Source organism: Cryptotermes secundus, unplaced genomic scaffold (genome assembly GCF_002891405.2).
Source record: "Cryptotermes secundus unplaced genomic scaffold, Csec_1.0 scaffold593, whole genome shotgun sequence".
In the NCBI taxonomy this organism is placed as follows: Eukaryota; Metazoa; Arthropoda; class Insecta; order Blattodea; family Kalotermitidae; genus Cryptotermes; species Cryptotermes secundus.
In genome coordinates, this window is record NW_019739960.1 from 4011 (window position 1) to 19569 (window position 15559).

A 15559-nucleotide genomic window follows, 5' to 3' on the forward strand; every position below is an offset into this window, starting at 1 on the left:
GACATGCTGTACTGGAGAAGGTGCAACCTGGTGACAATGGGTGGGGGTGGGGGTGTCAGAAGGGGCACGGCACTGGAAACAGTGTATAGCACCAATTTTATGTGAGAATGTTGAGAAAGTGTGTAGGTTTTGACTATCTTCAAACTAAGGCCTTCAGGTCTTGATTGTCAGGCTCTTCTATGACATAGATGGGATTGTGGGAGGGAGGCAGGCAGGCAGGCAGGCAGGCAGAAAGGAAGGTCCTGGGATCCAGGTAGGCAAAATGAAGGGCTTGGGACCGGTGCTCTGAACCATACTGTTATTGCTCCTGTAAGCACACACACTGCGACTCTGTCTCAACACAGCCTCCAAGTGACGAGTCAACTCACAGGGGATGCTTATTAGGGCAGCAGCAGCACTGCGAAGAGGTTCCCCTCATGTCCTTTATTTCGGGTATGAAATCCTGAACATAAGACAGAATTTCATACCCCCCCCTCAATGTCCTGTGCCTCACCGCGGCGAGGGGGTGTAACAATGAATGAAGCATAAGTTCGTGTGAGACAAACACAGTTCTGAAATTCTCTCCATCACAATGTAATACGTACATCTGGCTATGCTTTCAAATTGCCCATGTTTGGTGGATGATTATTTTGCACCTTCTTCTTATCCTTGTATGTATTCACAAGTTTCTAATGAAATCTTACATTACCTGGCTGTCCAACCACTTACTGCAGCATCAGTGCCCCTCCAAGTTGGTACTGTTTAACACTCGTTACACCTGGACAGTCCTTAATGATTTAGGCAAGCGCGTTCATGAGAAAAATAACATTTCCTTGACTGTTAACTCGAACTGTTTCCACATGGACTGGCATCCTTCACTGGCTAAAGCAGGACAGAGCAAAAGATTTCTGGTGCATCACCTCTCTTCTGGAAATTAAATCACATCAAACATTTCAATTAACTTACAAATTACAATGATGTTGATACCAAGATGTAAATTTAACTATCTTCTTTAAAGTTTCTGACTATATGATTATACCGTGTTATCAGTTTTGTTTGAAATGTTTTATACCAAACCAGTAATTATGTAAATGAAAAAGTGAAAGCACTTTAAGACATGTGAGATATTTTCTTTATTAGCTGATATTATGAAAATTATGCTTTATATTATGAGCCATAAATCAAGTTTCATACTTTCTGAAGTTTATCTTAGCCTATTGGGTGAGAAATATATGTTAAGGCTGAATTCATGGAAGGAGGCGCCATTTAGCATTGCTTATCCTTCCCAGGAATAACTGGTCCCCCTCCATTGCTGGATGATACCTTCACAGCCCCCATGGTTATATTCCCCCATGTTAGAGACTGTTTGAGTTATATCTGCAGAATTTTTACAATAACAGCTTCATGTATTTGACATGCAAGGGTGCGCTAATTTTTGTATGCCTGCTGACTTGATAAATAAATTTGTTTACCGAAATAAATGGAAGAAAGCCCATTATAAATTGATTTTGGCTTCTGAAGCTGAGATGATGGGAGGTCTTAGGATCTTTTCAGTTGGGGTGGGCAGCCATATATTTTGCTCAGAATCTTGTGTGGGATATGGCTAAGAATACTTTGTATTAACTGTCACAGAGTACTGAGAACAGAATGCTTTTATTTAAATGCTCTTAGTACTTATTGCTATTTATTACTTTTTTAAAAATCAATAGAGATTAAATATCTAATCCCACCACCAGCAGCGATTGCCCATGATTTTAAAGTGATGTTTCACACACAGTATTTCCAAATCAGACATTTTACCAGAAGCTATTCTGATTATAAAATTTTGCTTTGGTTTCATAAGCATTCAATTTTCATTAAATTTCAAGGGCCTTATGGCTCGGCCATTTTTCTCTTCTCACAACAAATTACCATTTACACCTACATTTCGCCTTGATCAGAACAGATGACTCTGAATAGTACTATCTTCTGGGTTTTGAGGTTGTGTAATTCTCTGCCTGCTTGTACAGTTTTCTTAGTTTGCTTGCTCTTTGACCATGATGACAAAGCAAATGTTCCTCAGAAACATAAGGATTTTCCTAAACAAGATGCCTTGTGGACCCAAGAAAACGTATTCCTCGAAGTCACTGCTGTTTCATCCAGAGATTCAACACATATAATAATTAGAAATTGAGTTCACTCACTCACTCATAGAGCTTAGCTCTTCTTGAGAATTTGCCAATTGTGCAGCTACTCAATAAGTTTCCAGCATTTTATGGAACTTTAAGGTTCATTACCACATTCACAAGATCCCTCCACTGGTCCCTATCAACAGCCAGATCAATCCACTCCATATCATCCCATCCTGTCTCTAAGATCCATTTTAATATTGTCCACCCATCTTCTTGGTCTTCCCAGTGGTCTCTTTCCTTCTGGCTTTCCCACAAATATCCTATAGGCAATCTTTTTCTCCTCCATTCATACTACATGCACTGCCCACCTCATCCTCCTTGACTTCATTATTCTAGTTAGTATATGGACAAGAGTACAAGTTATAAAGCTCCTCATTATGCAGTTTTTTCCAACCTCCTGTCACTTCATCACTCTTCAGTTCAAATATTCTCCTCAACACCCTGTTTTCAAACACCCTCAGTCTATGTACCTCCCTTAATGACAGAGACCAAGTTTCACACGCATACAGAACCACAGGAAAAATTATAGTTTTGTATATTCTATTTATGTTTTTGGACAGCAGACGAGAAGACAAAACGTTCTGGACTGAATGGTAGTAAGCATTACCCAAGTTCAATCTCCTCTTAATTTCTTCCTGAATCAGGTTTTGATTTGATATAGTCATTCCCAAATATATGAACTGTTCCACATTTTCAAAGCATCTGCTACCTATCTTTATGTCATGATTTTGCCCTGCATTCTGCTGAAGAGACAGCAACATACACTTAGGTTTCTCTGTGTTTACTTCTAGACCAGTCTACTTACTGGTGTAAATTAAAGACTGTGTTTTTCTTTATGGTATCTATATTATCACCCAGTAGATTCACATCATCAGTATAGACCAGCAGCTGATGTGCCCCATTTAATTTCAATCCCACCTGGTTTCTGTGGACCTTCGTAAAGGCACATTCTAAAGCAAAGCTGAAAAGCAGTGGTGATAAAGCATCTCGTTTTGGACCATTCTGGATAGCAAAATTATAAGACAAATGTTTACCTATATGGATTTTAATATATGTTTCATTTAAACACATTTTAATCAGTCTAACTAGTTTCATGGGTATACCAAACTCTATGAGGATATTGTAAAATACTTCCCTCCTAACTGAATCGTAGGCTTTCTTGAAGCCTGGAAATTGCTTATGTACTCTCACTGTACTCCCACTTTTCCTCTAGTATCTGACGAATGCACCGGTCATGGTAGCCAGGTGGTCTAAGGCATGTACTGCCTTCACTCGCTTGGAAGCCTGGATCATGGGTTCAAATCCCACATGAAGCATTGATGTTTTGTATGTGTATGTTTATTATTCTGTTTGTGTTGTCCTGTGTGTTGTCCTGTGCTTAAGTAGAGGCCTTGCAATGAGCTGATCCCTCGTCCAAGGAGTCCTACCGTCTGTAAAATGACCATGAAAATGAAAATAAGAGGCCAGGGCCGAAAGGGGGCTGTGGAGCTGGCAAAAAAAAATCTGTCAAATGCAAAAGAATTGATCAGTAGTTTATCTCTTATGTCGAAACCCACACTGATGATCTCCAACAATTTCATCTGTATGTGGACTTAACATTGAGAGTAGAATATTGGATAAAATTCTGTATGAAGTTGACAGGAATGATGTCCCACAATAATTACTACACTCACTTTTATCACCCTTCTGGTGAACTAGTATAACAGACTCCTTCCATCAATCAGGCAAGTCTTCCTTATTCCAAATTGAATTAATTAGCTTATGGATCTTAGAATGTAATATTTCACCTCCTGCTTGAATCAGTTCTGCCGGAATCTGATCACTACCTGGCAATTTATACCTTTCGTTCACATTTTCCATTTCATTTAACTTGCAACTTCACAGAATTTCATGCAATGTTGTATATACATTACTTCACATATTTAGTAAACTATTTCGCTTCACATTTAAAACGTGAAACGTGTTTCAAAACAGCATACTCTTACTTTAAGCCGGAATATACAGATACACTAAACTTTTTTTTCCTGGCACTACAGCCCCAGTGGGCCTAGGCCTACCTACATGAACTCCGTTCACTCCGGTTTTTTCTAGATTTTACATAGACGGTAGGACTCCTTACGCGAGTGATCAGCTCATCGCAAGGCCTCTACCTGTAGACAAACACAGAAAAGCGCACACAAACATCCATGCCCTGAGTGGGATTCGAACCCACGATCCCGGCTTCCGAGCGAGCGAAGACAGTGCATGCCTTAAACCGCTCGGCTACCGTGACCTGCCCCACTACACTACCTACCTGTTGATAAATTGTCATCCAGTAACTATTCTCTGCAGTGTTCCTTTAGTCCTCGTGGTGTTTTGCAGTAATGTGTTTTCCAGGTAGATGAAGAATAATGCTGCAATCAACGTATACATGTAACTAGTCAGTTTCAGTCAGTCCACTATGGTCCACTATGTTCTTAGCTTTCACTGATTATTTTCACTTTTTTCACGCCATTTTCCCTTCAGGTTTTCGCGCGCAATTCTTTCATCTCTCGTGATTTTCTCCAGTTCCATTTGACAGGACTCGCTAGCTCAATGGTACCTGCAAACTAATTAAGTTTCATTTTCATTCAACTTACGTCGTTCTGTACACCCTCCATCCCTTCTCTAGTGCACCTGTAAGCTTGTAAGACTTGTCAGACTTAAGCCGTGTTAAGCATTCCATTGCATGGCGCGAAAATACACGAGGTCAATCTCGTGGAATTATTTGCAGCTATGTTGGATTACGTAAGTGAGGCAGTAGTTAGCCTTTTAACCGACTGAACTAAGGCAGTAGCTGTTGTTCCACCGTTGCTGCGGTCAGATGAATGGACAATATACGCGTTCGTATTCCCAAACACAAAGCTTTATTTACTTATATGTGTGATTCATGGGGGGAAATTCCGGTAGGTTAAAGTTATCAATCGGCGTAAGAAATCAGGCACCATGCCTTAAAGACGTAAAGGGAGAAGAGATATGGAGAAGAGATGATTCTCCAATTCTCAATTTTTGCACTTGATGGAGCTCCGTTGTTAGCTCCACCCACGTTCAGCTTTTCGCACGAGGAAACGTCTTGTGGCTCATGACGTTATGGATAAGAAAAGGAAAAAAAATCTTGTCCTTGCCGGGAATCGAACCCCGACTCCTAGATCGATTAGTCATTTTTTTTTATATTCGCTTAGTGGAGTCCAGTTGGGTAGGTTTAGCCATTAGTCTAATCGCTATATAAACTGAGCTTAAGCCGCTCAAGCGGTTGAGGCACCCACACACCAGAGCGCACCAGAGCGATCGCAATGGCGGTGGTGGTCACGGTGTCGATAAAGTGGTAGCGATTAGTTTGAAAAATCGCGTAAGCACATCATAAACGATGCATCGATTACCTCGTCAGGAAGAAGCGTTACTTTTGGCAGCGGTAGTTGATGATGAGCAGCAGCAAGCAAGGTAATTATTCCTTTTATTGTGTACAATTGGAGAAATTTGAGAAGTTATTACAAATATTAACATCACAATTAATTGTATATTAATTAATATATTTTTCAGAAAGAAGCGTAAGAAAACGTGGATCTGCCCATTTGTTCCTAGACTTCATCTTTTTTTATATATTTTTGTAATCAGGATGCGACAAATCAAATAATATATTATGTAATTTCACTTCTTCAGTAAGTTGTTCTGTTGTTATATTCATTGTTCATGCTAACACACAGTGACGCGAGCACCAGTCAAAGTCGACAAGGTCGACAAGCTGCATCTGATCTGATTTCATGACGTTCATGACCAGGGGGTGCAACTGGGATAGGGGAAAGGGAAACACGGTAACTTCTGCCTCTGGAAAAAACCTCATGCAAGTCTCGACCAATCAGAGAGCCTAAACAAACCAATTTGAATTCCCGCAATTATATGCGGTTATGGTGGATCAATATAGGCAAATTGGTAAGTATGAATTTTGATTTGATGTGGTTGCGAAACGAAAGTAGACAGTAGCAGGGAGCAGTAAAAAAATTCTGGTGGTATAATAGCATACTTTCTTACCGACAGGGCAGGTGGTATGATATCATACCTTCTTACCGACCGAGCCCTCGGCACTGGCGGCAACCATTTTGTATCAAGAGAGTGGCAGCTGGCCACCGCGGCAGCAGTGATGCTTCATGACATCACGGTGGTTATGTTGCCCGCCAATAGCATTGAGTTGCACCGCGGTGTTGTTGACTTCATGAAGTTCACGAAGGTTCTGATAGCTCGGACAGTACAAAACGGTAGAAAAGGTAACATACAGTTGTTAAGAGTCCCATCTCCTGGGATATAACGCCGTATAGTCCGTTGTAAGGCAAGAGACATCTCAGATCAGAGGAACATGTCGCTTCAGTCAACAGTGTCGAAGAATAATCCGAGCAACAAGCCAGCATGAATGTACCAAGAGACCGTTTGAGTGATTGTATGGTCTATTAGTGAAATGTGGGCGGATTCCTAGTATTTGTTGTATGCCGGTTTGGTTCAATCTGCAAGACCTTCACCTCATTTCAGCATATTCTGTGGTCTTCGTAAGCATGTTGCGCCAATTTTGATTTTTTTCAAGCAGACACTGTATCAGGTTATATTTGTGCTCCTTTATTTCTTCTAAAGTTCTGCTTGTTTCGCCGATTTAACATCTGCAGCAATCACGTCTTGGGAAACAGTATGATATGTTTAACGCAGAGGGACTTTTGTTGTCTCAATGTTTTCTTGGAAACTTTGAGTGTATCAACGTATAGTTTACAACGTATTTGCTACTTCAAGTGAACTGTAAAAAAGTAAAGCTCTTCCTGTAACAGGCCATGAAGGCCCATAGGGTTGTGAGACATTGAGGGTCCCACATTATCTAGACAGTCTGCTCAAAACTGGCGGTAAGGTTGTCAGCCTTACGCGCCGGCCGCGCTTTACTCTCCAGGAAAATTATTTAATTAATTCCTGGTACGCATTTCTGTTAGAGGCTGAGTCGACCCCAGGGCCATAGTGCGGCTAGAAGGATTACAGTGTAGTATTTAGAACTGACAGTCCTCTGAGGCGTAGTAGAAGTATTGGTTATGGTGGGGAAAGCTCCAGCATGCCGACAAGTGTGGAGGGGAATGCAGTACAGGCGTTCTCAAAAGGAAATAATTTCTTACCTCTTTGTGTTTCATAGTGTTGGCGGTCTAGTCTCGATGATGTTCACATGTCCGATGTTGTTTTAAGTGCTGAATGGCAGACTATTATGCACTATACACCATTATATATATTTATTTATTTGTTTTGTCTCAATAGATCATTGTTACATGATATAGGACAAGTCAGTTACTGTACATTGGCTGATTACAATAAGAGAATAAAGTTACAATACTTAAAATTACAATTACAGAAGACAAGTCCGTCCAATGTGACTATTTCAGTTTTCTCACTTGATGATTCACTAGCCTTACTAGCCCACAGATCCATTTGGATCATCTTCAGAGGCACCAAACACTTTTTAGAAGCCACTGTCACAACAGTTGTCATATCAAATACACATGTAATGTCCAAGTACACAATGTTCCATCTATCACTCACAGCAGCCTTTCTGGTTATAGGAATATTTAAAGTTGTTTTAAAGTTTTAGGTTTAAAGTTTTAAAAACTTTGTTAAAAATTAAAATACATAAACCATACAGTTCGTGTCAATAACCCCTGTCTCTCTTCAAGTTGGCCGATGTTGTGCCTCCAATGTAACTTGATTAGGGAGATTCTGTAAATATATTATGGGTACTGTATTAATATCAGCGATCCTACTATATATATATATAATTTTTTTAAGGTTTTTGTCCTACCTACATTACATGTGTATTTGATATGACAACTGTTGTGATAATGGTTTCTAAAAAGTGTTTGGTGCCTCTGAAGATGATCCAAATGGATTGAAACATGTAAGGCTAGTGAATCATCATGTGAGAAAACTGAAATAGTCACATTGGATGGACTTGTCTTTTGTAATTGTAACTGTTAGTGTGATGGACCAAAATGAAACAAATCAAATTCATACTTAAAATTGTTTACAGCAGATTACAGTAGATTACAATAGTTAAGATTTCATATAGTGTGAGGTGGAATCCATATTAGGTCCCCTCGGCAGGTCAGCTTACATATGTCCTATTGTACCTGTACTGGTCATAATGCTTGTGGAGAATTTGATGGAATGAGGATTGGCAGGGGAAACCGAAGTACTCTGGGAAAACCTGCCCCAGCACCACTTTGTCCATCACAAATCCCACTTGACTAGACTGCAGCAGTGGGAAGCCAGCGACTAACCGCTTAAGCTGTGGCGCGGCCTTTGAGATAATATTGGTGGATTTGGTGATAGCACTGGTATAACGTTTCACTGTAGACTCTACACTGCAACATCTCATTACATCTGTTCTCCCTTCCTGGTGCAGCTTCCTGGCATCTGCAACCTCTCCAGAGTAGCTCATTATGGTACATCTCCGACTGTGTTATCTTGGTTGCTGGAAGAAGAAAGGAAAACTGTGCAATAGTGATTCCAAAAACTGATTATTCATGAATTATGTGATTATAATTGATTAGTGTTTGTCTCACATGAGAGAAACTCATCCACTTTATAAAAACAATGATCGAATAGGCAAGTTTTCAAAGCGCTTTTGAACTTATATAGTACCGGTATTTCTTTAATATATCGTGGCAGATTATTTAGCAGTTGAAGTCCTACATTGTTAAAGTTGTTCTTGCACAGACTTGTATCGCATGGGACGATGTGCAAGTCGTCTTTTTTCCTTGTGTTGTATGAGTGTAATCCTGAGTTGGTTGTGAAATCATTCGAATTGGATTTTATGTATATTAGAGTTTCATATATGTACAAAGATGGTAGAGGTAATATATGTAATGATTTGAAAATCTGTTTACAACTAGTCGTTTTTGGGACCTGGGTCATAGCTCTCTTCTGTAATTTAAAGATAAATTTTGCATTTACAGAGTTGCCCCAGAATATCAGTCCATATGGTAACAAAGATTGGAAATGAGCATAATATAACGTGTGGACAGTCTCTAGTCCAGTCACTCTTCTAACTACCCTTAGGCAAAAACAAACGTTACATAAGTTGTTCACTAGGTTTTGCGTATCTCTTCATTCCATCAAATTCTCCATAAGCATTATCACCAGTGCAGGTACAATAGGACATATGGAAGCCGACATGCGGAGGGGGCCTAATATGGATTCCACCTCACACTATATGAAATCTTAACTCTTGTAATCTACTGTAATCTATTATAAACAATTTTAAGTATTGTAACTTTATTCTCTTATTGTAATCAGCCAATGTACAGTAACTGACTTGTCCTATATCATGTAGCAATGATCTATAGAGACAAAATAAATAAATAAGCCTAGTCCATCTTAGATGCTTATCTAGCCAGGCTCCCAGAAATTTTTGAGTGATCTGTGTAGTTGATAACTGTGTCATAAATCTTTATTGGAGGGCATTCAAGTTGTAGTTTTTGAGGATGATGGAAGGCTATTGCTATTGTTTTCTCTTTATTAATAGTTAATCGATTCCTCTCAAACCACTCTGTGGTTTTGTTTATTGTTTCATTTGTTTTCCTTTGAATTTCATTAGTGCTATTTCCTGCTATAAAAATGGTAGTATCATTGGCAAAGAACGTAGGTTTCCCATGTTCTGTGCTGGCCTTCAGGTCGTTTGTGTATAACAGAAACAACACTGGTCCAAGAACAGAACCTTGTGGGACGCCATAGGTGATGGGTCTCTTTCAGGATAGGTAATTAATGTTACGATTAGTTTTTTTGCATCTGTATTTAATTTATACTGCTTGTTCTCTGTTTTCTAAGTATGTTTGGAACCACCTTAGTGCAACCCCTCATATTCCCATTCTTTCCATCTTACTTAGCAATATATCATGATCTACTAGGTCGAACACTTTTGATAAATCCAAATATATTCCTATACTTGTTTCTTTTTCATCTAGTGCTTTGTAAACCATTTTTGTAAATTCTGTGATTGCTGTATGTGTTGATTTTCCTTTGCAGAATCCATGCTGTTCATTGCTGATTATGCTGTACTTATTTATGAATGATGAAAGTCTATTGTGCATAATTTTTTTGATTATTTTAGAAAAACCCGAAATTAATGACACTGGCCTGTAGTTCCCAACATCTGCAGTACAACCTTTCTTATAGAAGGGTTTCACTCTCGCTATTTTTAGTTGGTTGGGGAAATAACCAGATGAAAATGACAGATTTATGATGTATGTTAGAGCATTTACTAGCTGAGGATGACATTTTTTAATAATGAACTCTGGAATATCGTCGATGCCTGTTGATTTTTGTTACCCAGTGTTTTAATTATGTCTACCACCTCCCTTTCAGTGGTTGGGCTTAAGAACATGCTATTGCTGTTGTATTTTATTGTGTTGATCCTGTCTTCATTGTTTTGTGCTGTCCGATTGTTACTCCGGATGTTGGGCAGTGTTAGTATAGTATTCATTAAAAACATTGGCTATACTTTTGAATCTTGTGTAGTTCTTCCATTCACTCCTTATTCAATGTTCTGCCAAATTCTTCTTTGATTAAATCCCACATGGCTTTTGATTTGTTCCCGGATGATCGTATTCGCGTGTTGTTGCTTAATTTTTTAGTCTCACCAATAATTTTGTTGTATATTTTTTGTACTGGTTATAGTATTTTTTAAGTTCGTCAGATGTGTTTCCTTCTTTAATTAAGCTGTGAAGAGACCTATGTATGTTTCCTGGTACCCTTATGCCTAAGGTAATCCATTTATTTTTTTCTGCTTAATTTTTACCCATTTTTTTAGGCATAGCTATATTGTGATAGTACTAAAGGATGCCTAAAAATTCATTGTATGCATCATTTGCCTCATTTTATTTAAGAACAGGCTCCCAGGTCTCTCTTCCTAGTAAATAGTTTAGACATTGTACGTTTTCCTCGCTATAAGATCTAGCTAATCTGAACCCTTTAGTTATTCTACCTTGTCCTTTTTTGTTCTTATAATGCATTTGTACTTGTAGTATTTGGGCATTATGGTCAGAGAGCCCTGTTTCCACCGCTTTAAAGTTGTATTCCCATAAGCCCTTGTTTAGTATTATTTGTTCTATGGCTGTTTGGCTTTTAGGTCCTATTCTTGTTGGGACATCAACTATTGCTTGCAAGCCATATGAGTCTAGCATTGTCTGTAGTTGTGGATTAACACTTCTTTTTAGAAAATTTACATTGAGATCTCCTGCTATAGTAATGTTCTTTCCTTTATTGGTCAGATTGCTAAGTATTGTGTCCAAGTCTTTTATAAATATGTTGATATTGATTATGATAGTATTAAATTGTATAAGTTCAATTATGCTGGCCTCAAAGTGTTCTTCTTGATTTAAGCTTTCAAACAGGTTACAGGGTTTTGCATCTAGATCTCATGCAATTTATTTTTCCTACAGAAATTTGATATCAAGGAATAGTTTTCAAAGTTATAATAACCTATTTCTCTTTCATCCAACCAATGTTCAGTGATACAGAGTATATCCGATTCTAACGTTTTGTTCGATAATAGCACATCTATATTCAGCTTCTTCTTATTTAGACTTTGAACATTTTGATGTAATGATTGGATGGTTGAACCTATTTTATTAGTATTCTGGAGAGTGCCAGTACTATTCTTATCTATAAAAAATCTTTACTTAGCTTTTCTGGGAGCTTCCTTTTCCTAGTTAACATCTGAATTTCCTGATGTTGCTTTCCTTCCAGTGGTGCCACACTGTTGGGGGATGGGTTATGTACATGAGTTTAATTATGTATTACACAGGTCTGTTCTAAAGGGGCAACACCGGCAATGTCCACATGCCTGTCCTTCCTCGTCACCACCAGATGAATCAGAGCTATCATCAGAACTGTCATCACTATCACCGCCAACATGAAAGACAAACTCCCGTCCTGCGCCCAAAAGGCCTTCCCATGCTATTAATTGTTGCTCAATGTTCCTTACATGTTGACACCTACGTTGCCGTTCTTCTGCAGTTATGGGAGCCAATTTTTGGTCTGCCAGTTTAATGATGTCATCCATCTTAAATGTTTTATTGTTTTGAGCAATCCAATTTTTTATGGTGGCCCATATTAACTCAATTGGGTTGAGTTCTGGGTGATACTGAGGGAGTCGTAAAATATTGTGATTGTGTTCTGCAAAGATTCCATCTATTTTATAGGAAAGGTATTTCGGTTTGAGTGGTAGGATCATATATATGTCTGGATTCCACAATGATGAAAAATCAGTGTTATTGAAGGTAATAAGTGGACGGTGATATTTTAGCGAGGATATCATAAAATCTCTCCTTGAATTTGAGTTAGGGGCTGTGCCATAGCTCAGGCGGTTAGTCGCTGGCTTCCCACGCTGTGGCCCGGGTTCGATCCCGGGTCTGGTCAAGTGGGATTTGTGGTGAACAAAGTGGCGCTGGGGCAGGTTTTCTCTGAGTACTTCGGTTTTCCCTGCCAATCTTCATTCCACCAATTGCTCCACAATCACCCTCACCTATCATCTGGGGCTGGTACAATAGGCCAGAAGTGGCTGCAGTGCAAGGAACTTAGTCCCACCCCACTAGCAATAACAAAAAATATATGGGCTCTGTTTAGTTGTACATTATGGTAGGGAGCATTATCAGTGACATCGACGATTTGGGGGAAGGTTAGGAATAAGTCGCTCCTTTAACCATTTTTCATAATTGGTGCTGTTCATATTACTTTTCCACTCAATTTACTTCATGTAGGTGGCATGTTAAAGGAGATAGAAAAAATGTACAAATATAAATAATCAAAAAAGAAAATCAGTGATTAAAAATAAACAGTAAAATAAAATATTAATACAGTAAATAGAGAATAATACACCCAAATACAACTCCAAGAGTCAAAACTTTTTAACTGAACTTGAGATGTCTGCTCATACTGAAAACAGACGAATGTCTAATCACAACAACCCTCAACTTTCATGAATGGACCTGCCCATCCACTGCACATCTTTGCCTGGACTGTCACTTCGGTCACTTCTAAACACTACAACTGTAGGTCGATTAAAAAAAATCCAATGACCTCATCGGGACTTGAACCCACAACCTTCCGGTTTGCAGCATACTGCCCCAACCAACTGCGTTACCACATGTATGAAGACAATGTAGTGATTCATATTAAGTTCAGGATGAAAGTATTTTCTAGTACAGTTAACGGCAGTTATTCCATACATTTGAATTCATCATCTGCTTGTTACAGGGGTTCAGTGTGTGAAAGATTCGTAGTTTAACCGTTGTTAAGGGTTCAGTTAGGTAATGTTATATTTGTTATGGTTTTTGCCAGGGCGGATAGTATTCTGACAGTGTTGAGTGTGGCTGTAGACGATGTTTGGATTGGTGAAAGAATTTATTGACCAGTTATACACTTACACACGTGCTAATCTCCACACTTCACAGATCACCACAGCACCCACTAAGCGTTTTCCAGGCTGCTGTGTCTTCTCCAGTCTTTCCATGGCAACGGCTTGTAACAGTAGAGTTTCTGCAGCTTCACGCCTTCAAGCCCTTCCTTGACAGACTCCCATACAGAACTGACTTGGTGACCCCAGTTGTCTCCAGGATAACCCCTCGGCATGGACCATGTAGAAACACCCCGTTTCTAACAGTGCCTCAGTTCCTTGCTTTGGGAATGCATCAATCTAGCTGCTGCCCAGAAATATCCCTGGCACATTCGCCCGTCTCTCTGTCATCACATAGTCATGGCTTTGCATGCTCAGTATTAAATCCATAAAGCCTCTTCTTGCAGTGTGGTAGCTGTTAAAGCGCCTTTGAGGTTCTCATACATGTTCTCATGTTAGTAAATGTGAAATGTGAGCAGTTTCGTGAGACAGTGGAACACTTGATAGCAAGATGTCCAGATCAAACAGAGGAGGAGCATGCAAAATATTATGACGAGGCCTGCACACAATTGCATTTCAATGTCTTTAAACCACTAGCAGTGAATGTGGAAAGGTACAAATAGAGTCATGTACCAAAACCAGTCGAAACAGGTCACGATAATCAAGTCACTGTACTTTGGAATGAACATATTATAACAGAACCATAGCTTGCAGCAAACCTGACATTGTGTGTCAAGAGAACAAAGGAAGAAGGAAGGGTACTAGAATATTTTAATTGAAGATCAGAATAAAAATTGAAATAAAGCTAAGTATACAACTCCAGAATTGTAGTCCACAGGCTAGATTGGATGGCTTTAAGCATTTAAAGCCTGAAAAGTTCTTGTATGTAATATTTAAAAGTCCACTTGCACCTCACAGGAAACACATCTCTATTACAAGTACCAGGCAGCTAATACTGTTTAGGGAAATGATCACTATTTATTCTCAGAATCATATGTTACACATAAATACGTTTTCAGGCAAAATGCAGAATGTTTTTCCATGTCAAAGTAGTTGGTATGTGTAAGAAAGACTGTGCTTTAAATGGTTAAAGAAGTCATATGAAATTAAGACCTTGGCCCTGTTTGTTTCAGGTAACAAGTTTCATTTATAAGGGTGAATCATTGCCATGTCTCTTCAGGAGAATGTCACAGAAGAAGATCTGATGCTCAACATTTTAATTGATGAAGGTATTGAATTAGACGCCCCAGCAAAAAGTCATTGTTCACAGAAACGAAAAGCAGCTGATCTGGAGTGTGAGGATAATTTGAAGGAGAAAAGAAGTTTGGAGAGGGTATTTAATGTGCTGTATATTGTTAATGTTATAGACATAAACAATAAAATGAGGATATGCCCATATTTATATCTGTGTGTTTCAGCTCCCAAACCTTTTGATGGATTTGGATGAAATGTGGTATGAGACATCTACAGTAGAAGTTCTTGGGCAATTTTACATTTTTGTTGACAGAAATAAGAATAAGGATACAAATTATTATGGTCTTTTGACTGTTGTTAGAAGAGTATTCTGTATACTTTGTAATTTTGTATTCTGGTATTTGCCTTCTTACTGTTAAGCATAATTTTAAATAAATTGAAATTAGCTACTGCTGCCATTGCAACTTTCTCATTGTTATATATATATTGTCACGTGTTGGGTATGTCATGCGACAGATAACTTCACGTGGTTCTCAGATTTAGCAACTCTTTATTGGACACTCAAACTTATACACCATACAGTTATTATCGCTTACGATACAAGACACCATTCGCCAAGGTTCGATCTCACTTCTTCGGCAATCCGTTGCTTCGGGAACGATCTCTATAGATTACGGCGGTAACGTGTTTCATCTCATCCGTTTGTACTCTACGGCCTTCTGTTGTTCATCTCTGGGGAAATACATTCATTGTTTCGGCAATGTCTGTGCAGCGCCCACTGTTATTG

General features: G+C 38.9%; 1 protein-coding gene across 10 annotated transcripts in view; it reads left to right on the forward strand.

Annotated features, from left to right (window-relative positions):
* Positions 1–5520: 5520 nt before the first annotated feature.
* Positions 5521–15559, forward strand: part of LOC111872174 (A-kinase anchor protein 7) — a 35952-nt gene continuing 25913 nt past the window's right edge. For 3 of the 10 annotated variants that reach the window (XM_023865774.2, XM_023865780.2, XM_023865781.2), the window contains exons 1-2: positions 6360–6706; positions 14712–14911. In XM_023865774.2, the coding sequence (XP_023721542.1) occupies positions 14747–14911 (165 nt within the window). In that variant the 5' untranslated portion in view covers positions 6360–6706; positions 14712–14746. Of the gene's footprint in view, positions 5610–6357; positions 6707–6736; positions 6757–7011; positions 7049–9780; positions 9941–14711; positions 14912–15559 lie in introns of those variants that run through there. The other 7 variants (XM_023865775.2, XM_023865779.2, XM_023865777.2 and 4 more) reach the window with 7 other exon arrangements.